Here is a 14,975-nt window from a genome sequence, read left to right as displayed (position 1 = left end):
GATAAAATAAAAGTGAATGGTTGGTGGGTGCTCTGGATAGTGTGGTTTGCTCCCTCAGCCCAAACATCTACCGTCCTGTATAAATATGTAGGCTATCTCTCCCCTTCTTTTCTTCGTATACGTCATGTTATGTTCCTCGAGATCTCTGCACCTCTATGGCCCATTTGTTTTGCAAGTGCCGTAAAACTCTTACAAAAAGTAGACCTAAATAAGCTGAAAAGCCTAGGTACTTCGAGTTCAAGTCAAAATTGCTTTCACTTTCACATTCACTCTTTTTCCGATTCGCTACAATGTATGATGATATTCCAAGATCCCTCATACTCATTGCTCATGCCCATGTCCTATTTTAGTTTTAGAAACATTATTGTTGTAGAGGATGACTGTGACATTGAACTTAGAAGGGCGCTCTAAATATAAATACTATATTTTTTTTTATGTGTGGCCAAACTCGAAAGCATAAATTCTTCCTGGACCGACCAAAAGGCATTATCCCCGACGACAAAATAATATCTTATGTTGAGAATTTTTTTTTTTACTTTTAACTTTGTGCCGTGATCACAGCTAGGCTATTGAAAAAGTTTTAATCCTAATTTTGGAACCATGCCAAGGGGCGCTACTCTAATTACGTGGTTATTTTTGTTTAGGCTAGCCTAACTGAGACACTGCATCTTCCGCGATTCTTTTCACAGGCTAGAAAATCTAAGCGGGGGTGAAAAAAGGCAGTCTCTGTTGTCGCCTTTCAGAAGGTGTCCCTTCATGACTCAAAAGATATCATAGATTTGGCAGTTTTTTTGATGTTGCCAGTACTTCCCAGAGCAAGAATATGGGGAACGCACTGAGCGAAAGCGACGAAGAAGGCAGGATGGAAGCTCCGAATGATGTAAGTTTGGCTAGTCAGCGGGGTCTAGATATTAGATTAAAACATTGTTATGCTACATTGACTGGTTGATATCATATGACATGGACAAACTTAGAGGCTTTGTTATGGAGACTTCGAAATGGGCATGGGTGTGTAGATTTCTCAGGCGTCATTCTAATTCAGCGCTTTAAAGTTAAAGTATAGAAGTGCCTATTCTCACCCGGGGTGAGAATAGAAATACGATCGACCTCTCACCCCGGGTGAGACTTGCCTCCGTAGGCTATTCTCACCCGGTGTGAAACAAGACCTGTTTTTCCTAATTTCGGAATACTTTCTATCGATGTGGATGATCAAATGGATAAAGGCAAAGAAAAGATTACGTTATAGCACAAAAGTAAGCTAATTTTATCGACTACAAAGATGCTATGGCTATTTCGCTTTTCAAATCGAGCGGAACTACGGGGGTCGCCATTTTGTTTTGCTCGGAAGTTCTCGCAAGATCTACTCCTCCCCTCTTCTCTCTCTGTCTCTTTCTGAATACTGTCTATCGGTGTGGACGATCAAATTGACCAAAACAAAGTTAAAAAATGATGTTGAAACACAAAAGTAAATTAATTTGGTCGTCTACAAAGATGCTACGGCTATTTAACTTTTCGAATCGAGCCGAACTACGCGGGTCGCCATTTTGTTTTGCCCGGAAGTTCTCGCGCTACTCCTCTCTCTCTCTCTTTCTCTCTCTCTCTCTCTCTCTTTCTCTCTCTCTCTCTCTCTCTCTCTCTCTCTCTCTCTCTCTCTCTCTCTCTCCACTGCCCACAGACAAAATTGTACGCTTTTAGTAGACTAACAGTAGTAATGGAACGTTTGTTCACGGCACAGAATTCTACAATTTTTCTGTTATCACAGTGTAGAATTCTGTGGTTTAGGGTGAACGCAAAATATGGTTGGCCTAGATCTAGGCTATAACGGTGAATGCCCACGGGGTGAGAATAGCCAAAAGACTCGCCTGCGCTATTCTCACCCGGGGTGAGGCCTTAAAGTATTGGGTAGCTTACTTAATTTTAAGTGAGAAGCCAACTGATTTTTTCCCCAGTACAGTCGGTAATAGGCCTAGACTAAAAGTAAAGAGACCACCACTTATCATTTAGGCTATTCATTTATATGCCTTATTTTAAATTTGTTGTAAATGGGCTTGTGTGCAGAGAGCTTCAGTAATTGTTTACTTTCTCGCGTTTAATTCCCGGGGAGGACTTCCGTAATGAGGGACCGCTCTGAACTCTATGAATATCAATGGCCATCAAAATAAGTTCGGAAGGTCTAAACTTTAGACTAAAGCCAATGCGTTACAAGACTTAGATTTAGATCTAAAATCTACCAACAAATGATGAAATTGCTGTGACGTGTTCCTAATCCCAACGCAAAGTTTTGAATATCCAGTCAGGGAAGCATGGATCTAGATCTAGATCAGCTAGAACTAGGCGCGGCTGTAATTAAACGCGAGAAAGTAAACAACTCTGCCTTTTATACTTCCTGCATGCTGCTTCATTATTTGCAGGTGAATTGATGCAAATGTCTTTGGTATGCTTTGCTTTTCAAATAATATGACGTGTCATTAAATATCTACTCTTCTCCACTTTTTTTTATTGATGCTTTTGTTATTTTATGTTTTTGTTTACTCCCCTAGTCTTAGCCCTAGACCTAGTGCAAATATCTACTGTCTGATTTTGAGGTACGGTAAGTTTGTAAATGCATGCACACACACACACAGATTCATTTTCATTCAAGAGCAAGTTAAGACAAATTGAGAATCCAGTTTTGTTCCTCCTCTTGTTCTGCAGTATGAGTATGACTCTTTAACATCATCACCAAGCAGACAGGTATTGATAGAAACTTATATACATGATTACTCAGTTTCATGTTTTCTTTTATTAAAATTGTGGGATTTTTTTCACATGTTTTTTGAGTTCCCGCCTCTGTGCTTCAAATTAACAGGCCCTACTCTTTTACATTTCTGATGCTTTTTGACTTTCAAGATTCACAGGGGTTACCGTTAATAAACATGGTAATCTATATAATTAGAATTGTCTAAAGTAGCCTAATTGAGCTGAGATCTTTGTTTTAAAAAGATTTAATTTACAAGCCGACACTGTCATAAAAATTTTCACTGCCCAATTTCACATTACATGTACATGTCAAAGGAAGTACAGCAAACTCAGTAACACTTTGCATACTCTTAGTTTGTCACTGCCACACAGAACCATGTTTTAGTAAGTGGTTTAATGGTTTTATTTCTTTAAATGTCTTGCTCAAAGGATCTAACTGGTTATCAGTTTCGAAGCTATTGAAATTCAATGTTATTCATGTAACCCGTTACCACCCCCTGGACAAATATATATGGGCCACAGTAACTGGTGTGAATGGACTGGTTGCCAGTTGGCTATTGTTTATTTTTTCGTTTGATATTAATCTTTGTTTTGACTTCCCATTAAGAGTTTACTAAACTAGAACTAAATTGTGGAAATTTGAGTTTTAAATGTGTGCACATTTATACGTTCTTGATTTGACATAGTCAATGTAAATCCACGCTGGGTCATCATCAAGTTTACAACTTTTAACGTACTGTGTATAACTGACAACAACTTTGATGAAAATGGATTAATTAGGGGTAATTCCAGTGCTGCAACATACATCATGCTTTACCCACTCCACGCCGCAGAGATAGAGATAGCAGTAAATTACATTGTTTTTTAAATGTGAGCTGGAAATATTGATGTTTTATGATTTAAGTAAGACCCACGATAGAAATTGTGAGGAAAGGATTATAAAGTTAAGATAATATGACAGGGCTTTTGCTTTTGAATTTAGTAACCTCTCTAAAACTTTCGTTCACCATTACTCTTTTTTCCCATGTGATCACAGTTTCTTTATTATACTGAATGCATTGTTATAATGTGTCATATTTTTTTTGTACAGCCTGAGGATGACACATCAGATGGGGAGGACAACAGTGGTGAGTCTTGTTTGAGAAACTGATGTTCTCATTTGTAACTTCTTCTTGAGTATTATTGTGTTTGGTATCTCATTCTCTCCCTCATGTCTTCCGCTTTCCTCTTCCCCATTTCTTTCCCCTTTCTTTCCTTCAGTTCCTCTTTCTTTGTCTCCCCTCATTGCTTCTCCCATTTTCTCCCTCTCCTCCTCCATTCTCTCCTTCATCACCCCTCCCCATCCTTTCTCTCATTCCCTCTTTCCCTGTCTTCCCTCATCTCTTTCCTCATTTTCTCCTTCATTTCCTTGCCCATTCTCTCCCTCATCTCCTCCCCCATTCTCTCACTCATTCTCTCCTTCATTCCCTCTCTGCCTCCCTTGTTTCATCTCTCTTTCTCTCCGTCTTTCCCTCTCTCAACTGTCACCCCTATTCTCTCCCTCATTTCTCCACTGTTTTATTTTCTCTTTTCCTCCCTCAGATGGTGACAGTAAACCTGCAACAGACCTTTGCTACCTGTTCACAGACCAGTCATCACTGCGTGTCGCTGCCACCAAAGTCAAGTGAGTCTCTGTGTGTGTGTGTATGTGTGCGTGCGTGCATGCATGCTTGCATTGTGTGTGTGTAATTGTGTTTGTAAGAAAGTCCTCTCTCTGTGGGATTTTTTTTTGCTTTGACTGCAGTGGTCAGTGAGTTTGAATTTTATGTTCCTCCACAGAGAGGGACAAAGTATACTTTTCTTTTAAATGATTTTCTCATTGTTTCTGTAAATGTATACATATTTACAGGATGCTTGTTCTGACTAAGATACTATTAAATGGTCTTTACATCATTTACTTAAACATATGGATGAGCGATGTTTCAGTGAGCATGTACACTAGATGAGCATTGGTGTCATGGTCTTATTGGGTTCTGTCAGAAGCATTCGACAGTCCCTCTGTGCCTTGTGTACAAACATGTCACTTCATGCTGTGTTTTTTATATCAACCAGTTTGATTAGTTTAATCACCATTCATTATGGTCAGTGTACACTACTGCAACTTTGACCGAATTCTGCAGAATTAGCTGAATGTCAGTGAGAAAACTGGTCATGTCTCCATGAGTTATTGCTGCAAATCTAGTGAAAGATGACTTGATCAGTCCAAAGGAGATGGATTTTACTTTCTGGGCCTGATCAAATTAATGATGATAATAACAATAATAGTAATAATATCTTTGAGTCACCTCTCACAGTTGACTCGATATTCGTTTTATCCAGAGGGGTTTTAGACAGGCTTGAGTTTGTGCATATTACTAATCTGCTGCTGGGAGACAATATTTTGTAGTCTGTGTTAGCCATTTCCATGTAATGAGTGTACACTGGTCAGCTTAGATTCCAGACTTGACCTTCCACAATCCTACCTACCCACCTGGTTGAAAAAGTGTGACTTTCATTGTGCGCCATTTCAGAGAGAAGTTTCCGGAAGTGGCGCTTCTGCTCTACAATTCTCAGATCATCCAGTGGCTGGAGAGTAGAGCTGATATCTACGAGGTAGGTGTCTCTCCACGTCACTGTTGTGGAGACATTCAGATCTACAACACAACTTGATGGGATTTCAGACATAATTTATTTAGTCACACTGTCTTTAAAACAACTTCAAAAGATTTATTTTATCATGATTTCCTTGGGGGGGGGGGTGTTCTGTTAATTGCACATATTGTACTTTAGTGAAGTGCCTAACTAGTCATCATAAATACTGTTTGTGTGATAGTGCACTATTTTTGCTGAAGGGTATGGGTGGAGAGAAGGAAGAAAATGTTATTTGTATGGCTAAGAAACTTGTTTTGAAGGAAGAATAAAAAAGTGGAAAATGAGGGAGAGATGGTGGAGGAGAAGAGAAGGAAGGATTTTCTTATCTTTACTGGTTTCATCCACTGTGTCATTTGTCAAGGCAGTCCTGATAACCCAGTATGTCTGTGGGAGTAGGTGGATTGCAGTCAGTTTTTAAGGGTGGAAAGTTTTACTTTTCTTCATGACTAAGTGTTGGACTTGTCCTTTCTTTTCGTTAGTATCGGGTAATTCTTTTACATACTTATCTATTGTGACTTGTGTATGACACATTTGCAATGCAAGTGCTGTAAAATCTAAATTTGAAAAAAAAAGAAAGAAAGGAACTATCTCTTTTCTTGTCTTTTTTTTATATGTATGACAATAGTAAATATGTTTGCAGCAAACTTGTGGTTTATGTAAGGCTTTTGCCCCTTTTTGCACTCAGGACAGCATCACCCAGGCCCAATTCTGTGACATGCTGATTGGACTTGGGGTGGAGAGGGCAGAGGCTATTAAGGTTAGTCAGTGGAAATGTGTGCAGACTTGGGTATGTTGTTTGTTCATTTGTGTTTGTGTGTGTGAATGCGCTTCCTACTCATTGGGGCTGGGGTTGATAGGGTGAAAGCCACTAAGGTTTGGGTGTTATGTGCATTTGTGCATGTCTTTCTTAGTGTGTTTGTGCTCTCATATGTTTAAATGCGATATGCTCATGAAGCTTAGGGGGTTCAAAGTACAGAAGCTGTATATATTTGTTAGTTTGTATGTTCGGTTTTTTTTGTGTATGTTTGCCCTGAAGTGCGACTAGTTCATTGGTTTCTAGATCAAGAGTGAGTTTAATGTGTCTTTTTATGGATTGTGTATTTTTCTCTGTGTGTGCATTTGTGTGTGTGTGTGTGTGTGCGTGTGGGGGTGGGGGGGGGGGGGTTATTAGTGTGTGTGAATATGCACATGCTAATGTGTGTTTGTGAAGATATACACCTATGTGTTTGCTCGTACATGTTTTCTCTCCAATTGGGTCTAACTGCCTGTCCGTTGTTTTTTTTCCTGGTCTAAAATGCCCCTTGTATAACTGGTTCTATGTGGCCATATATTTCAGGCCTTCCACCAGTTTGACTCAGATGGCAGTGGCGTGGCGGAAGTGGCTGCCATGATTGAGGCGGTGGCGGAGTACTCAAACCGCTCAGCTCTCGGGGAGCTGGGCAAGTCTATCCGCACACTGCAGTCGTGTGCCCTCACGCCAGGTTTTGTAGATGTATATGCTGGCTCCTCACATCCTGTAAACAAACACGGCAGCTGTATTCTCAAGGTACTAAAAATGCTCAGTGTTACACACCTTGGTACAACCTCAATTTTAAGACAAATCAATTTGTCCATACACCCACTTTTGATGCTGAATGGGCAGATGGTTGAGGGCACCTCCTGTGAGTCCCAATTCTTTTGCTCTTTTGTTTCTATCAGTCTATCTTATTATTTACCTGCCCTGAATAACCATCATTTTGATGATGTGCTTTTCTTTACTCGAACAAGCAAACATGGCACTGAATTTTTTGGTGACATGTCATTATGAATAAATGCAGGTGAAGATTGTTCACCTTAAAGCTGGTTTTAGCCATTAAAAAAATTTATGTTTGTCTTGTCAGGGTTGAAGCAGCCAGCCTCCTTCATTATCTAAATTGCGTCGATAAGGGCATTCAACTGTTACAATCCATGAATGGGCCATTGCCTCTACAAACATGTTAACAAATACCAATGGTAGCTATGCGTAGAGTTGAAATGAGTTTTGGCAAAATTAACACAAATTAAGGTCTCCCAGCTGTGTGGAAGGACAAGTTCCCTGGGCTGTCCTCACCCTCATTGTGAGTAGAAAAACTTGTAGCTGAGAAAGACTTAAGTTTTTCTTAAAATTTGTTCCAAAAGCACTCTTTATTGAGCGAGACAGACTTACGGTTAACAAAGGACTGGTTTAAAACAGAGACTTGAAACTTCCTTTCTCAATGTCAGCTACTTGTGTTTGTCTTGTCTCTGCAGTATTTGCTGCGCAATAGAGCGGAAAGTGCTTCACTGCCATTCCCGTTCCTCAACACCTTCAACAACACATTCATCATGCGCTCAGTGGTGCTCAAGAACTTGCTCAATGCGGCCAAGGACGACTGTAAGTTCTCATCATGTCTGGTTTGAGTGGGAAACTTTTTGAATTTACGACTGCAGGGGAGAGGATGAGGGGTCAGCGTGATTTTTAAAAAAAAATCAGCACTTAAGAAAGTCCCTTTGACAGGGCTGCCTAAATCTACCGATTTTTCCGGTAGATACCGATTTTGGGCCTGTTCTACCGCCATACTGATAAGGTGTCAAAAGTACCGAATTTTCAATGGGTGCTGAGAGAATAAAAAGAAAAAACATTCTGCAGTGCTTCCATTCTTCTTTGTTTTTACGGAAATCCGTACATTCCGAAAGTTCCGTACTTGCCGCATCATCATATCAACTCCATGCGAGAGAGAGGGGGAGAGAGAGAGATCAGCACTTGCCTCCGTAACTTGTCAGATATTTACGGCAACTCTCGGCAATAAGTTGTATTAGAAACTGCCAGATTGCGCATTTCGTACACTCGACCATTGTCTATCTGTGCCGTTCGGTCGGCAATAGTTTTTCACCTGCATATCGGCTGAAATCTGTCTACTCACGATAATAATCTTCCTCCTTCTTTTCATTCATTCTTTCTTTCTGTCTATCTTCAGTTTTTTGCAGCAGCTGGAAAATCTGTGCATTTAATTCATTTATCTAGAAAACAGAATTGTGAATATAGAAGGAAAATCGGTATCGAAGCAAAACATTCTAAAATCTGTCTTGGTCTAGAGAATTGGTCAGTACCTAGAACTGAGAAAGCCTAGGTCAGTACCAAATAAGGATTTTACGCAGGGGGACTGCGGGAATTTATTACCCGGGAATCTAAAGAAAAAAAATCGCTTATACGGGGTGCCCACTACGGCTGTGATGGGCCGATCGCTTGACTCGGTCGCCTAAAAAACAAAAGTTTGTTTTCAGTTTCAGGCGATCGAGTTGGGCGATTGGCCCGATCCAGCCGTAGTGGGCACCCCGTATTAGACCCGAGAAAATGCACAAAGTCCTCGAAACCAAATCTGAAAAGCCTTCTGAGTTCATATTTTACTAGTCACGTTTGTGATATTACGTTCGGCTTTCCCCAGTCCAAGAGTACGTTTTGCACGAATGAGCGGCTATGGCGGCAGGCGGAAGACGTGTAGTACTGAGACTCCTTTGGGAAAATCAAAATCTGCTTTCGTTACCGCTCAGAATTGTCCGATGATAGTTCGTTGACGTTAGATTTACAGTTAATAAAATTTGTAACCTGCAGTTTGTGCGTAAAAAACACAGTGTAGCCTTAAACATTAAATCGATATTCTCCCTGATGTCGGTATAATGACAAAAAAAGGGAGAAAAAGAAAACACGCGTCCTCCAATTTCTAGATTGTCGGGCCCGTCATCGTGACCGGTCAATGAACCTGTGAGAGTTCGTGAGTACGGCATAAGCAAGGGACCAGCCTGTGGTTGTTAGGGAAAGCCTAATCAAAGTTCATTCGAAGTAGGAGTGTTGCAGGGCGTCGGAATTGAGGGGAGGTGTTTGATACAATAAAGTTTACGGCAGCAGGAAAAGGCAGCGGTGCAAGAAACTGATGCTAAAATAAAAACGATAAGTGGAAGTGGTTTTCGCATTCGACAATCGAGTGCGTAAATGAGGGAACAGTAGAGCACAGGCTTGATGATTGTATCTTCAAGGTTGGTGGTCCCGGGTTTGTCGGATTTGTCAGTGATAACAAATTGAATAGTGGCAATGAGGAAATGCCATTTTTAACCCTCGGAAAGCTCTATGTTGGATGCCTATGCATCATGATGGCTTGTTGCTGATTAAATACTGGTACTGTGATTTAGCATTTTGAAAAAAAATCAGTACTTAGTCCATGATGCAGTGATTCACTGATTGTCAGTTTTTCAGCATCAATACATCCCACACTCTCACAGTACTTCCAGCTCCGGCTCTATCGGTACACGCTCTCTTTTATTTTCACTTTTTGCTCTGCCGTGAGCCTAACTTACTATAAAGGTTTTATAAATAAGTTTTGTCTTGCATGCTTTTTAAAATCCGTGATTGCTGAAACCAAACATGGTTTTTGCAGTTGATGTTCTTCTTGCCTCTCCTCAGGCCCAGATCAGGATTCATGTTGTATTTTCAGGGTAAAACTAGTTAAAATTAATTGTCTGTCATACCTAAGTCACGAAGAACTTATCAGTGTCCTATGCTAGTGTCGGGAAAATTATGTTTTAATTTAGTTTCTATTGGTATGGGCTAGGGGTTTTGAAGTCAGTTTGGCAATCACCCTGCACTCAGTTCCAGATTCAATACTGAATGATAGGTGCCTTGAACGATAGTCCATTAAATGATTTAAAAAAAACAAAAAAACCTCGCCTCATTTCATATACACTGTTCATCGTAACTTGTGCACACCCATACACCCCCTTCCTTTCCCACGCACATTATATATAGGCACATGCGAGAGCGTGGCAACATGCACACACAGACACACTCACATACACACACACACGCACACACACACACATGTGCATGCACAAACAAGTTTTCAAAATATAATTACCCAATATCACGGAAAGCAAGCGCGTTCGATGGGGCAACGATCATCTTTTTTTTTTCTTCTTTGTCTTTGTTCTACCTGATTTTGGGCCAATCTACCTGAAAATGACCCTGAATCTACCTGAAATGGGAACTTTGAGGTAGGCAGCCCTGCTTTTAGAAAGGCAACTTGTCTTATTTTGATAAGCCATAAGAGTGAATAAAGAATGTTTCTCCTTTATTCTAATAAGAGATGATATTCCTGGGAGGAAATTATTTTAAGGCCTTGGAAGATGTTCACCAGTCAGAGAAAGATCACGTGCTATGGGAGGTTGTTCAGCTGAGAAAAAATTGCAAGTGGATGGAGCTATGTTTATGACCTATCCCTTGTTTTATTACAATACTATGAGTGTCAGTAATGTCCCTTAACTGTGTTGTCTGTGTCGCTGGTGTGTACATGTTTATGCATGTGTGTTTGTATGTGTGTGTGTGCTTGTATGTGTACATGAGTGTGTGTGCTTGAATGTTAGTGTGTGTGTATTTATGTTTGTGTGTGTGAGAGAGTGTGTTAATTGTGTGAGTGTGTGTGTGTCTGTTTGTTTGTTTAGTATAGGGTTTTACGGCGCTCCAACTGCATAAGGTCATATGAGCGCGCGGGACACACCTAATACTTTTTCGTTGGTAGGAAATTTTGAATTTTGCCCGGATGGTGGTGTGTGTGTGTCTGTGCCCTATGTTTGTCTCATGTGTGAATTTGTGTGCTCTGTGGCTTTATGATGTGTATGTATGTATAGTTCCTTTATCTATCTTTCATGTATGTGTTTTTCAGTGAAGGAGAACGAGCTGGAGGGGGACATCAATGACTTTGAGAAGAAGACCATCCACAACTGCTACCAGAGCCTAGAGGTCTCCTCCAATGCCTCTGAGTCAAACCTGTGAGTGACTGTCTTGTGTGTGGGGGTGTGCATGCTTGAGTGTGTGTGTGTGCATGTGTTTGTGCGTGCTTGCGTGCGTGTATATAAATCTATCTTTTACATCACTCAAACATCTTTAGTACACAGCTGTGATTGATGGTCAGAAATCATGGCCATAAACAAAAGTCTGATGATCCAGATTTGACCTATTACACTCTTTGGTCCTGAATGAAACAGAAATTCAGTTTGAGTAATTTATGCTTTAGATTTGTGAGGGGTTGTATTGGGATTCCTAAAAATTCAAAAGTAACATTTTTATTACTTTAGTTTAGAGTTAAGAATGGATACATTCTATTTTCACTTGTGCTTACATTTAAAAGCTGCCACAGTGAAATATAAACTATTAAGTTTTCATTGCATGAGAGAACAATCTTTGTAAATAATCATGGATTGAATGACCTGATTGTTAAGGTACGGGAGACTGCTCTGTGTCAGTTCAACTGACAACATCATTTTGATTTGCTCTCCCTTCTTGTGTCCTTCTCCACCCCCCCTCCCCCCATAGTTCACGGCATGGACGACAGGGTACCATGTTTTGGCAATCAGATGGTGCTGCTAGATCCCATTTTATACGGTAAGTATTGCTCACTACTGGCATGTGTGTATGTATTTGTGACAGAGAGATAGAGGGAGGGAAAGAAGGAAGGAAAATGTTTCAGGGATGCCGTTTTTCTGTTATTTCTGGGGGTTTCCGTTATTTTGGGCATCGTCCGTTAGGAACTTTGTTTTATTGTTGAACCGATATGATGTTGTTTTGTCGCATTTATTGCTTCGTCGCATGCTAGATGTAGTCTCGAAAATATTTTCAGTTATTTTTACAAAAGTTCAGTGGCATCCCTGATGTTTGCAATCAATAATGTACCTTTAAGATCGAGTCTGTGACCAGAATGTTCTACTGAAGAACCCATTACTCTGACATTATGTCTCACAAGTATACAGGAAAATTTATTTTTTCTTGTGTAGGTCATGATGGTTTGTTGTTTCATTGTTTATAAATGTTTTACGTTTGTAGTGCTGTAAGTCAGATGTTTTTGGAAACGCGCTACTTACATCTTGCCTGTCAGGCGAAATCAGCACTGTATGAGATACATCCCATCTGAAATTTAAAGAAACTCATTCAATAAATGTCTTCCTTGCAAGACAATCAAACTAACATCTCATTTTTACCAGAAATCTTTCCAGTCACACTAAGACTCTCTTCAGAGTTAATTCTTTCGACTGTCTCGATCATTCTCATGCAACTGTGTTTGTGCCTCATTATTGTGTGTTAAATGCATGTTTATTTGTCTGTGTCTCTCCAAGTTTGCGCATCAAGCCCAATGTGGTGTTGAAGACATTGTCCATCGGTGTTATGGCCACTGACCAGAGCTACATGCCCGAGCTAGTCACAGTGTCTGTGGGTCAGTCAGTGGGAAACCTTCGAGAGATCAATGAGGTCAAGGTTGACAGGTGAGCTCGTGCACAATGATTACAGTCATTGACATTTTCTCACTCACACTTTCATGAACACTTGCTGCACATATCCTCACTCTCTTTCTCGCACATGCACACAGACACAAACACAAAAACACGAATATTTACACACACTCACATACAAAGACAAAAAGACATACACGTACACATGCACTGTCTGTGCAGTCATCTATGTAATTCACAAAGAACCTTATACGCTATATGATTCAATTTAAAAGTTGTGATGTCTGCTTGGCTGCAGTTATAAAACAAATCATATTGCTCACATAATCTTTTTTCCCAAGAACTAGTATTTCTCTTATTTCAAGAATGAAAGGAGAAAAAATGTTACTAAGAAATTTGAATGTACTTTTGTGTATATGTCTCTCTCTCTCTCTCTCTCTCTCTTCAGCCATGCAACTGGACAAGTCGTCGTGCTCAGAAACATGAAGACGTACTATCCATGTAAGCATGTACAGTTTGTGATCCTGTTTGTGGAAGTGTTCGTTGCTTGTATCAACTTAAGGCATGCTGAATATGACCATTTTACTCTCATTTATTATTCTAGATGATAATGTTTCCTTATTTTTTTTGTCAGAGAAAACTCGTTGCAGATCCTACTTCTGTCCTGTCTCTTTACAGTGTTTGTGTGATGTCTTTCTCGCTTCCTGTTGGTGGTTGAAAGATGCCATTGGTAGTTCCTACTCCTGTAGCTTCCTTCTTTTGTTTCTGTCTTTCTGACTTTGCTTTTGACCCATACTCTATGACCGTTATTGTGTTGATGTGCTTCTCTTTACTCACACTCAAACTTCCCTGGTGGCTGTGACATCTGACCTGTCCTTCTGGTATTTTTGTTTTTTGCCAGTATGTGAGAGGACTCTCTCTATCACTAGTTCTTTTCTTCCCTCTGTTGTTTCTGTCAGTCTTCCTTTCTCTTTCCTTGTACTTAATAACCATTATTGTGTCAATGTGCTTCTTTTCACCCAACCTCAAACTCAAACTCTCGCTCTTACAAGTATCCTGTTGCTACTATGGAGATGGAAGTTTCTTCTTCTTTGTGTTTGGAAGTTGAGTTAGTCAAACTAATAGAGAGATTGACAGTGAGATAAACATTTAATCATACGGAAAGGTTTTGTGTGTGTGTGTATGTGTGTTTGCCATCATCCTTAGTTTTCAACTGTGTCATGTTCTCATCTCTGCAGATGTGCAAATCAACATCAAACGTTGCCATGGTGAGGGATGTGACACCAGGATACATGGGGTCAAGGCTGTTGGGTTCAAGTGAGTTCCTTGTCCACCTGAGAGTTTTCAATTTGTCAAAGATTTATTTTTCTTTGATTATTTTTTGCCTTTTGAAATTTTTTCTCTCAAAATACTTGGATTAAGATGGTATGGATTTCTGTTCATATATGTTTAGTATCCTTATCATCAATAAGAATATTGTTTTGTCATGCAATTATATTTTGTCTATATCTCTCTGCCCCGGTCATAATCAATCGTAAGACGCAATGTGCTTTTTAGCGCTAAGAGGCTCGAAAGGCTAATCTGCTTCATTTGAGATAAAAATGAACAACTTTAATCGACTATAAATATTTTATTCTGATTTATTTTGGAGGTGTGTTTGTGGTTTGTTGTGGGCTTGGATGAAAAGATAGAGGAAGTTGGAACTCAAATCCTTTCGAAATTTGACCTGCTGGTGGGTAACTGTGAGATTATTTATAGAACCATTACCTCATGCCCACATTGCTTCAATGTCCTTCATTCGCCCCTATTTTTAGATTTAGACCAAGGAGATTAAAAGTAATGGAGGATGCTCTGTGGGCGGCAAGCACGCCTGATAGGAGTCCTCTCTCGCGGCGGAACTGTGGGCTGCCTAGAAAGAAGGTTTTATTCCGAGGTCCTTGAGATTAGACAAGTCAATTAGTAAAAATGCCTTGCACCTGTGTTGTATTTAAGTGTAAGAACCGATATGCTGCAGTGGACCGAAGTTTTCACAGTTAAGTTGTTTTCCTTTAAAAAATTTGAATGAAAGTGTTTTTATGCCCCCCAGCAACACAATTTAGATCATTAATATTCATAGAGGCTGGCTCCGGCGCTACCTGCCAAGGCCAACCCCGGCTGACAGGGATACAACACCCCAGCAGAAAGACCGAGATACTCAATTTTTTAATAGTATTCTTATTCATAAATATAATTATTATGTGTATATATATAATTATTATGTGTGTGTATGTATATACATATTATACATTTTAATT

At 39.9% G+C, this 14,975-nt stretch overlaps 1 protein-coding gene across 1 annotated transcript in view; it reads left to right on the top strand.

Moving 5' to 3' along the window:
* Nucleotides 1-63: 63 nt before the first annotated feature.
* LOC101846362 (zinc finger ZZ-type and EF-hand domain-containing protein 1) overlaps nt 64-14,975 on the top strand; it is a gene marked incomplete in the record, with an annotated part of 86,668 nt that continues 71,756 nt past the window's right edge. Inside the window, 12 exon segments of the mRNA XM_013084372.2 lie at nt 64-880; nt 3,830-3,866; nt 4,321-4,402; nt 5,289-5,370; nt 6,095-6,166; nt 6,746-6,955; nt 7,678-7,801; nt 11,121-11,226; nt 11,771-11,839; nt 12,568-12,714; nt 13,130-13,182; nt 13,920-13,998. Of these exon segments, the coding sequence (XP_012939826.1) occupies nt 824-880; nt 3,830-3,866; nt 4,321-4,402; nt 5,289-5,370; nt 6,095-6,166; nt 6,746-6,955; nt 7,678-7,801; nt 11,121-11,226; nt 11,771-11,839; nt 12,568-12,714; nt 13,130-13,182; nt 13,920-13,998 (1,118 nt within the window).

Source organism: Aplysia californica, unplaced genomic scaffold (genome assembly GCF_000002075.1).
Source record: "Aplysia californica isolate F4 #8 unplaced genomic scaffold, AplCal3.0 scaffold00287, whole genome shotgun sequence".
In the NCBI taxonomy this organism is placed as follows: domain Eukaryota; kingdom Metazoa; phylum Mollusca; class Gastropoda; order Aplysiida; family Aplysiidae; genus Aplysia; species Aplysia californica.
The sequence above is the reverse complement of the archived record's forward strand: the minus strand, read 5'-3'. Positions and strand labels throughout refer to the sequence as shown.